At 39.7% G+C, this 11077-nt stretch overlaps 1 protein-coding gene across 2 annotated transcripts in view; it reads left to right on the plus strand.

Moving 5' to 3' along the window:
* Positions 1 to 10536, plus strand: part of LOC135499704 (uncharacterized) — a 45774-nt gene extending 35238 nt beyond the window's left edge. For both annotated transcript variants that reach the window (XM_064790631.1, XM_064790632.1), the window contains exons 41-50: positions 958 to 1024; positions 1823 to 1908; positions 2356 to 2482; positions 2712 to 2753; positions 3608 to 3676; positions 4181 to 4229; positions 5986 to 6230; positions 6951 to 7313; positions 7550 to 7642; positions 8077 to 10536. In XM_064790631.1, the coding sequence (XP_064646701.1) occupies positions 958 to 1024; positions 1823 to 1908; positions 2356 to 2482; positions 2712 to 2753; positions 3608 to 3676; positions 4181 to 4229; positions 5986 to 6230; positions 6951 to 7313; positions 7550 to 7642; positions 8077 to 8175 (1240 nt within the window). In that variant the 3' untranslated portion in view covers positions 8176 to 10536. The remainder of the gene's footprint in view (positions 1 to 957; positions 1025 to 1822; positions 1909 to 2355; positions 2483 to 2711; positions 2754 to 3607; positions 3677 to 4180; positions 4230 to 5985; positions 6231 to 6950; positions 7314 to 7549; positions 7643 to 8076) is intronic.
* The last annotated feature ends 541 nt before the right edge of the window (positions 10537 to 11077 follow it).

Here is an 11077-nt window from a genome sequence, read left to right on the forward strand (position 1 = left end):
TGTTATCAGGAGGTCGAACAATGAGATAGGCGTTCACGTAGGCGTTTCGGGGGATTTGCGAAAACTCACTAAAGAACTTCCGTTGATCATGCATTGTAATTTGAAACGGCCCCTGATTGATTTCTGTGGAGACCTGGGTATGGTATCCCAAAAGCGCTTTGAACAGGGAAACATGGAAAAGTGCTACATTAGAACTCAACATCATTATTATTATTAATTTGTAGCAAGTTGTACTCAGTTGCACCTAGATACAGAACTTTCGCTGATCTATCACTGCAATTTTTCGCCAGCTGCACTCAGTCGTTTCTAAGCACATTTCCATTGATGATGTATTGTTATTTGTAGCAAGTTGCACTTGGTCAGCCCGACACTTCCGTTGATTGCGATGATATATTTGTGGTTTTCATGTTTTTGTTGCAGCTTGTCTCGCGGGATATACTTCATAATAGCAGGTGTCCAATAGAGGGATGCGGTTTTTCATTCGCTGACGCGACCCTCAGTCCACTGGTAGCGATTCTCTTCTAATGGTCTTCGTTGAAATTGTTTTTCTTCTCAATGTTGCATGATCGATCATTGTTTAAAGGGACAACTTAGGCATGAGGATTGGAGGATAATACCACTGTTTGACACCATGCGCCGCCACTTGTAGTGGCACACTAATGATGAAATTTGATAATGATTTCGCCAGTGTTGCCGCAAGGCGGATTTGGACACGATTCGCGAATTTAAGGCAGGCCTAATGTTCCACCCCGTTCTAGTGCATTGTTCATTACAGGCCAGTGATTTTTCATCTATCCCGTTTGGAGAAGTTGCGGTCCAGCTGGAAGCCGTTCTCAAAATGAAAAACCAACATATCTTATGCCAAAGTTGGCCCTTCATCATGTCATTGTATTTTTAACTGTTGTGTTCGTACCTTTAAGTGTTGCATGATTGTTCATTGTTGTAATTTTCTTCCAGCTGTTGGTTATCTTTGGTAGATGGCCTGCTGTGGACGTTTGTAGGCCCAGCCTTAGGAATCATAGTAGTAAGTTGTGTTTATATGGTTAATTGGATGGGAACCTATTGCTTTTTGCTCTTGCCATTAAGGGTTGATTTCGGCTGTATCTCGAAAACCTAAAGCTATTAAAACTCCTTCAAAATGAAGTAAATGTCCATTTAAAACCCTGGAGGCTGTTCTCTAGAGAACAAAGTACAGACATCTACACATGAAATTGGCATTCACTTCATTTTGAAAGAGTTCTAATTGCTTTAGGATTTCAAGTTCTAGCAAAAATCATGGTGCCTATAGTCAATATTGTGATAGGGTTTAAAATATTTTAAATGCTAAAATTGGTCTGGCAATCAAGGCATGTGTCAGGAGGGCCGGTCTCGGAGGGCGGTGGGCTCTTTTGCCTTTTCAGTGGCTGGGCCGAAGCTGTGGAATTCGCTACCATCCCGCCTGAGTGCCATGAATGAACTGAGTCAAATGAAGAAAACCTTATCAATACGTGAATAAGGCTCATTGCTAGGACAAGCTGGCATTTTGCAGCAAAAACGATTAAGCCCATCGGAAAAAATTGAAAAAGCTGCAAATAAAATCACCATTTACTCATAAATCATCTACATGTAGATGATTTTTGCTGCAAATAAAGAAGTGAATGATTGGATAGAATGACGTTTAAACTGGTTTTAACATTGGAAAGCAGAAAACGAAATATCCGCATGGGCACCATCCATAATAATGGAGAGTTTCAATTCATATCGGCGTATATCCGGATAGACTCGGCACATTCGTGTATCGTTTCCGACTTCAGTTCCAATTTCTTCTTTTTTCTAATTCCAGGTTAATTTCATTTTCCTTTTCCTCGCCCTGAGAGCAATGTTTAAAACGAAAGTTATAGAGGACAAAACTAGAGCAAAGAGGGCAAAGTGAGTACTTCGTTTCAGTATATCAAATAGGATTGTTGAATCAATTGCCAATACCGTGGTACAGTCATTTTGACGAAGTTCGGATATTTGACGGAGGAATGCCGAGGTGGAATGACCATGATAGCATAAAACAGTTTTGTGCACTTCTTGTGGCTTTCAAGATAGTTTTAGCAGTTTTTTGTTGGCATGATAGGGTCAGTTCATCTACTATTGTTGTACCTACACATTGTAGGGGCATTTGTAAATTTGATGCACATTTTGCCTACTCGTGTTTCCATGACGACATCATCTGTGCCATTAAATAAACACCAGTACAGACTTGCGACCTTCCCCTTGTATACTCATGCGCACAAGGGGAGGAGGTACTGAAAATCGGAAGATTGTGCATGCATACATTCTACATTTATATGAACGGTCTCTGATGGTAGTAATTTTCTTTATTTCCAGAGCGGGTGTACGAGCATTGTTCATTTTGGTTCCTCTCCTTGGCCTGACGTGGGTGTTTGGTGTCTTCGCGGTCAACAACTCCACCATCATATTCCAGTATTTATTCACGATATTCAACTCTCTTCAGGTGAGCATTTCTGATCGCATCAGTAAAGTCTTAAGTATGTCCTAAGTGTAGAGTATCACAGCTTGGCCTATTCTGCTTAGCTACCTTTTCATGTGAGAAACATGAATATTTTTAGCGATGAATTCAACTTATCACTGAAAAGTCCTGTATTAAACTGATAAAGAGAAACAATCACATCAAACGTTCACGAACAAAATTGACGAGTCTGCTTATTCTTTCTTTCTTTCAGGGCCTCTTTATCTTCATTGTTCACTGCTTAATGAACAAACAGGTAGGGGAATATCTTAACGTCTGTCCTGTGGTATCGTTCCTACCAAGCATGCCAAGTGATAACTCCTCATCCAGGAAGCCTTCTAATGTATATTGGCATACATTAACCGACGGACTAGTATGATAACCTCTACCCACGGTCCTGAAGGAGTGAATGATAAGCGATCAGCGCACGGTCTTTTTTAAAGTGGGGGCCCAGGATGCAAGCCAATTGTCAGTTGTTCCTGTCTGATTCGGCCGACCAGAAGCTTTCAGATTAATCCTGGCGGCCGTACATGCTTATTGCATCCAAAACGCATGGTAGCTATACATGTGTTTGCTCTATACTGCAGTCAGTTGAATTTTAAGACAAATCGGTCTCGGTTCCGGATCCCTAATTGTTCGTAATATTCATCTACATGCTTAATATCAATTGATTAACCTATTTGTTTACTATTCTGGTAGTTCATTTTGTATCGACTGGGAAATTAGTTGTTAAGACTATCGAAATAAGTAATCCGTAACCATTTTAATGGTTACTTCTTACTACATTTTTTACCTAAAACAATAAATAAAGGGTTGGTTTTACTGTTATTTTTGCTGATTTTACTGTAGGTGCAAGAATAGCTACCAGACCATCAGTTGCTTTTTACTAATGAATGTTAAGAGAGTGGAGACGACTGACTGTACTGCTCCCCTTGTTCCTGCCTAGCAAGTCTCAAATGCAACAATTCATGCAATATGGCAGCCATTATTGAAATTCAGAGCGGCAGCCCTAATGGGCCAGGACTGAAATTGTGACAATACCTGTTGGTATTGATGAAAGTACCTGTACATGTATACGTTTTAATTGTACTTTTTTCTCTCAAATTTTAGCTTCAGAAAATCTGGTGCAAGAAACGTTTGGAGAAATCGTCCAAGACATCGAAGTCACATTCCTCCCAGGTAACATTATGCTTTACATTTTCTTTACCAGTATCTTGAAGCTTCGAGGGTTAAATTCATGCTGTTCATATTTCTTATTTTTCATTCATTACACGCACATATTAGTTGTTAAGTATTAGATCTGCGATATGAGAGCATGTTTACCCTTAATGGTGAGAACAGTCTTTATTACCTAAAATACGGTGTTTTGACCGTTCTGAAGGTGAGAGACGACATGCAAGCGTTCATCGCTTCTTTTGGTAATTATAACGAACAAATGACAATAGATCAGATCGCTTATTTATTGAAGGTGAGTTTTAAGCAGAAGGAGAAAACACAACGTTTCTCCGAATCCCAATTTTGCCGGATGCTTATTTTGGAACTATCAATCATAACCACCAATGGCGTTTTGGCCATGAAAATGGCTTTAAAACAACTGTAAACACCTTAAAAAATAAAGTTGGCCGGACGGGGTCACGGTGAGGTGTCAATGCTGTTACAATCATTCCGATATTTTGATTTTAGGTTCATCAAAACGAGTATGGAGTGGCTTCCGGTCAACGCAGCAGAAAGGGTATGTCGAAGGCAAATCCAGTTCAGCAAATATTCGCCCTATGCCTATAACCTTTAGGCCAACTGTATCTAAAACTAATTGATCAAGCTAGTTTAGATGTTATTGCCAAAATATCAAATATTTGTAATCCATTTTCAAGCGAACTCTAGTGTAAAATTCCGCCACATGAAAATCACAAAAATTGCGGCGCCAAACTCTAGGCCCAGGTATATGGTGAAAAAGTACATCATATAGATGATGTACTTGCATTTTTGGCTCACCGTAGGGGAGTCTATACGATAGCTCTGTGTCCGTTGTCGTCGTCGTCGTCGTCCGTTGTATCCTGTGGCACGTTTCTTAACCGCTTGTGCTATGAACCTGAAACTTTGTATACATCATGCTCAAGGTCATATGTACCCTGACACTGAATTTCGCTCCGGTCTGATTCTTGACTTTGCCACCAGGGGGCTAAAGCCAAAAAGTTAAAATGTGCAATATCTCATTTATTACTGATTTGTTTTTGACAAAAATTTTATGGTGGGTACCCCTAGCAAGGATACATCACATATCATACGAGTTTTTGATTTGACCTACTTTTCAAGGTCACAGAGGTCAAACTCTAAAATTTCACCGATAGTGGCACGTTTTGTCTTTATTAGTCCAATAGTCTTTAAATGTGGTATGTAGACACCTGTTACGTAGCTCTACATGTTGACAAAAAATCAGGTCGATGTGGCGTACTTTTTAAGGTCACAGAGGTCAAATGGTGTGAATTGGCCGTTTGTGTGTAAATACGGCACGTTTCTTAACCACTAAAGCTATGAACTTTAAACTTGGTATACATAACCCCCTAGGTTAGATGACCTGTGGCACTGATTTTCGGTCCGGTCTGATTCTTAACTTGGCCACCAGGGAGCCAAAACCAAAAGTTTGAATAGTGCCATATCTCGCTTATTACTGATTAGTTTTTGGTAAAAATTTTATGGTAGATACTCTTAGCAAGGATACATCACATATGATACGGGTTTTGATTTGACCTACTTGTCAAGGTCACAGAGTTCAAATGGCGTAAATTGGCCATTTGAGCGGAACTGTGGAACGTTTGTTAACCCCTAAGGCTATGAGCTTGAGACTTTGTACAAAGGACCCCCTAGGTCAGCTGACCTCTGACCCTGAATTTCAATCCGGTCTGATTATCGACTTGGCCACCAGGGGGCCGAAAGTGAAAACCTAGAAAGTGTGATATCTCGCTTATTAGTGATTCGTTTTCAATAACATTTTTATGGTAGGTTCTCCTAGCAAGGATACATCACATATCATATGAGTTTTTGATCTGACCTGCTTTTCAAGGTCACAGAGGTCAAATGGCGTAAATTGGTCGTTTGATTGTAACTATGGCACGTTTCTTAACCACTAAAGCTATGAACTTGAAATTTCGTACACATGACTCCCTACGTCATGTAACCTCGGACACCGAATTTAGGTGATCTGATCTGATATGGTACTCAACTTGGCCACCAGGAGGCCAAAACTGAAATAGGTAAAAAGTGCAATATCTCGTTTATTAGTGACTTGTTTTTGATGATATTCTTATGGTGCTTACTCCAAGCAACGATACATCACATGTCATACCGACTTTGGTTTGACCTATATACTATACATGTACAATGTTTCTTAACCTGGATGAATTCCAAAGCACCAAATATCTATACGGTGAGCACAATGGCCCCTGGCCGTTTCATTTAGTGTTTCACTACTACAATTGCGTTTTTTCCAGTTTCTTTCCCAACCGAGCAATTCGCCCTTGGTACCAATTCACAAACTGACTCATCATTCGGTATTACCAACCCTAGTTTTGATGAAAAAGAGGTTGATTGTCTCGGGAAGTCGCCGACCGAACATGATGCAGTGCTGGTCGATACAACCGTCACAGAACAGAAGCAGGCAATCGTTGTCAAAACTCACGAGGGAAATTATGATAATGCTGGTTTAAATAACAGCCACAAGCAGGATGAAGGAAAAGTGAGCTCGCCCATTAAAAGCTAATAATCATTTAGTCTTGTCCTCACGATTCGGGCACACTCCTGACACATTGGATTTAGCCTTGACCCTCCCATTACAAGACTATGTGTAAGATGACTAATAGACTGCCTCGGTAGTCTAGGTTTGGGCTCCTGTATTTATAAAAGGTCTTACTTTAAAGATACTTAAACTCTAGTCACTTTTCTTATATGGTTTGAGTATCATACATTGCAAACACCTAATGAGGTGTCTTAAATCTAATTAGGAAATTGACTGCCAGGTCGCATATTGAATTCCAGTCATCCATGACACTTGGCTTAAGTTGGTAGACGGGTATTAATGGTTTTTCTCAGGTACGTTTATGAATACTTGCTCTGGAGCACAAACTTGATATGCCGGTAGGATTTCCTTTAGATTTCGTCTTGATTGATCTGAGTATCGAAACCAAAGATAATTTTAAATGCTCGGCATTGTAATTTTAGGAATCAATATTTTTCTTCGGAGAGACCAAAAAAATTTAGTGATCCCCATATTTCGGTGTTGGTCTTAGTTCTATTTGGCTAATTTATAGATGGATATGAATATAAACAACTTGGGTGTTTTACTAAAGCTATACTGTAGAAGCAACTGCTATTTAAGACTTCCCAAATACTGATTCGAGGTAAAATGATTGTGCTTGCTTTCCTCAAACATTGAGTGCCTATTTGCTTTGACTTACAGATCTCCGTGGAAATACCAATATCTGCCGAACCGGCCGTCGATTACGAAGAGTTGCCCTCTCCTCCCAGAGGGCGGAGCCATCCTTTGCCTTCACCTACCCTAGACCTGAGGCCTTTGCCTGCCCCAGGAGAGGGAACATCATCTACCTCAGGAGCGATGTCTTCTATATCTTCACCTGCTTCGTTGGGGAGGCCTTCTCTATCAATGGTCACCGAGCCCGTTCCAGATTATGATGAGCCTGTTCCGGATTATGACGAGCCTGGCCATGACGAATCACCAGTGAGAGAACTACGTTCTCCCTCATTTACCGATTTGGTACAGATGGCCACCAAGCCAAGAATCGTCTACAATGAAGATTTTCAGGTGACGTTGAAATTGGCCAGCTCAGAATATTCATGGGCCCCTAACTGGGCAATAGTCTTATTATGGTCGTCAGAATCATCATCATAAATCAAATCTTCCATTGGACTCATTTATCAGCGATGAGGTTGGCTCCCTTTCCACCCGCTTGCTTAGTTTCGAGGGAAGGAGAGAAATGTACTGATCGTAGGGCCCATCGCAAGGTGTCATTAGATTAACGGTTATTATTTCCATTTTAGCTCAAGTTGACAACGAGAAAGCAACACGTCGACAACATTCACTCTGCTGGCGAGGCATTAAGGAAACCGACAGAGTTAAAAAGAAGATTAACGGTAATGGTTCGTTCATAGACATCAATGCGTTTCACAATCACTATGTGAGGGGGGGGGGGGGGTTAAGGACTAATGAGGATTGTCTTTTCAAGTAGAACATTGGTCCATTAAATATCTATTTTGTCAGATGGACGGGGGGGGGGGGCGATCCCTGAAAGCAAGTGCGTAAAAGTGGGGCAATATAGAGTCTTAGGTCTTAGGTTTATAGGCAACCGTGGGGTTCCGCCCAGTTTCAGCGGCACCCAAAGGGTTCGGCTAAGTTTTAAGTAGCGGTCACTAAAACTTAGCGGTAGGCGCTTTACTAACATGACTAACCTTGCTTTGAACAACTGGGCCCTGAACACCAGGATATAAATCTGATGTAAATAACTCTTATTAAGGAACAACATAAATTTCTTCCCAAAATTCATGACTGACTACTATCATCATTGCAGCATATGGAATCTGAAAATGTCAACTGGAATAAGCTGCGAATTGTCATGGCCAGCCCAGAAAAGAAGAAAATATTGTTGGCACGTCTCAGGCTGTCCTAAAAATCAACTAAGATGTGAAATGATATGGCTTGGAGTCACATCTGCATCAAAATATGAGGAAAGGCACAAGCGTGAAATACATTGTTTTTTTTCATATGGAAAATTGCTTCCAACAGGACCGCAACTTCACCTAACGGTATCCCTGGAATAAAAACTGCAATCAGCAGTGCATTAAAGAGAATGTATCGGTATTGAAGCCAACCCAAAATTTAAAAACCGCCTCATAAACTAGACAGACACTAGCGCCAGTCATAAATATCAGTATAGAGGGCAGCATGAGTTACACCTGGGGACGAATGATTGCGATTTTGGATCCATTAACCCCCTAAATCCCTCGAACTTTAGTGGAACCTATCTTATCCAACACCTACCAGGAGGATAACCTCTCAAATATTTCACACTGATTTTGGTCATAGAGTGGTAATTAGCCTGAAACATGAAAAAGGTAAAAACGTTCTTCAAGAAAAGTGAGAGTGCATTCTGTTATCCCAAACCATTAGTATGAAATCAGCGAAGAAAGAAAAAAATCCCTTGGGAAAATGTTTTTAAAAATAAGTTTTTCGAAATTTCTACTTCAGAATTTGAGAAATTCGGTGAAAATGGGTTAATATTCACTTTTCAACAACTGTCTTCCTCTGGTACCAGGTATAAACATCTAGTACATATATATCATCAATGTTTTGTCTTAGGAGGGGGAAAATGAACTGTTGTCGTGGTAACCAATGTCAATTTTCAAAATAATGAAAAGATGTGATTTTTTGGTAAAATTTCATTTATTGCAATCAGCCGGACAACATGTGGAACAATTAAATCTTTATGTATGATAACGTCATTTTTTACCTCCTAAAGCTGAGCAGCGTTATATTGCTTAACAGTTTGTCTAAGGCGCTGTCCAAAGAGTTTATTGTCTTTGTCCTTGCCAAGGACGTGAAGTATAGGCCTTTATCAAAATGTTTTCCACATTTGTTATATAACGCTGTGACTGTGGAACTCCCTGCCGGAAATGCGCTGCCTCACAGAGACACCCATTTTTAAGAAAAAACTGAAAACACATATTTTTATAAATAGTTTTGATTAGTCTCTTTTATCTCCGTGTCTATATTTTATGTACAGTGCATAGAAAATGTATTTTCATTAATGTTGCACTTTTAATTCAATAAATTATTATTATTATTATTATTATTATAAAGCAAGGGCTTGAATTATCAATTTTTTATATCAAAATTGGTTACCATGGCAACAGTCCATTTAATTCTCCCAAATTCCAAAAAAATGAAGAGACATGTTCATTATATACGTGTTTAGTTGAAAAGTGAATATCAACGCTATTTTTCACCGAATTTCTCAAATACTGGAGTGGAAATTTCGAAAAAGTCAATTTGTTAAAAATTTACCCAACCGATTTTTCTTTCTTCACCAACTTGTTGCTGATGGTTCGGGATAACAGAATGCACTGTCGCTTTCCTCGAAGAATTTTTCTACCTTTATCATGTTTCTGGCTCAGTGTCTGCAACCAGGGCCAAGGCATCTCTCTCTAGGGTCAGATATTCTATTGTGATTATGTGCTTAATGGAAAAGTTATGCTCAGTTGCAATGCCGTAAAATAGAGAGGTCCTACTGTAATTAAAAACGACGGTGCTAAAAAAAATTACAAGTGTGAATGCTTATTTTCAAAATGTTCGCGCTTTTTTAATTTTTGTGATTCACAGAAGGTTCTGAAAACGAATTTCGATTGTTATTTTCGCTAATAGCAGTTATTCGTGACATCAGCAAAAGTTACAGTAATGCAGTAAGTGACATCGATCATACTGCAATAGATAACACTGTCAAGTGGTTCATTTTTGCGAGGCTTCGTTTTTTGCGATACGCAAATAGTGAGGTTATTTGCGCAATGGAAAAAAGTAAAAGGCTTGCGAAAAACGCGCTATTCAAGTAGCTCTTCCACGTCATAAATGTCATTTAAAATATTGACTGTCAATGACTGCATCCCGACGAAGTTATGAAAAGTACATAAGTATTGTACGGTCTTAATCAACCAATGCAGGTGTAGTATTTAGTATTAACATAAATGAATTGTCATTAATAATTTATCACCATGAGTTAAGCATGCATGTCACCAATAGTAGTTCAATCAGTGAAGCTGTTATATAGTGCACATATTAAACCTTTAAATATATGTAAACATACCGTTAAGAAAAAGCCGGGACTACTTTCTTCTTTTAGTTAGTTTTACTATACACATATCTATAATGTATTCAATCTTTGTTATCATGTCCAATTGTGTTCCATTAAATAATGTTAAAGTTAATAACGACATTACATGTAAGCTGTACATTTTTCAAATAAATGCACTTTTAACTAGTAGATGTGTCAACTTAGTTTCCTGGGTCAGGCATTTGACACTTGCTGTAAACTTGTCCCCTTTAGAAGTGCTCTCCATACATGTGTGCAGGGAGTCGGCTTTGTCAGTTGATTAAGCTACACAAAGACGCCAATTTGGGGTTTCTTCTTCTCACAGTTACAACAGTATATCAGAACAACTACTGTTCGCTCTTGTCCCAGGCAGTTATGTTGCTGAATAAACACGACACCGTCCCCTAACTTCATGTTTATCACCTGAAGACCACCAGTGTGACCCCCAAAGCTCCTGCGAGTAGCCCCCACTTAAAGCCTAGCTACATGTTGGGGCGCAGGACCCCGCTGCGGAGACCGATCAGCCGGTTGCGGCTGACGGGGAAAAGGTCACATAATTTAGGAGGAGAGACGATAACGACGAGGGATTTCTCTAATTTCTACTTTTTTTCGGACTTTTAAATCTGGCATTTTTGGCAGGTCGTTGTGGATAGGGAGGAGGCTTGGATTGGATGAGCGGGAAGAGTGGATATCGTCTATTCTGGAGATA

This window comes from Lineus longissimus, chromosome 15 (assembly GCF_910592395.1).
Source record: "Lineus longissimus chromosome 15, tnLinLong1.2, whole genome shotgun sequence".
Classification (NCBI taxonomy): Eukaryota; Metazoa; Nemertea; class Pilidiophora; order Heteronemertea; family Lineidae; genus Lineus; species Lineus longissimus.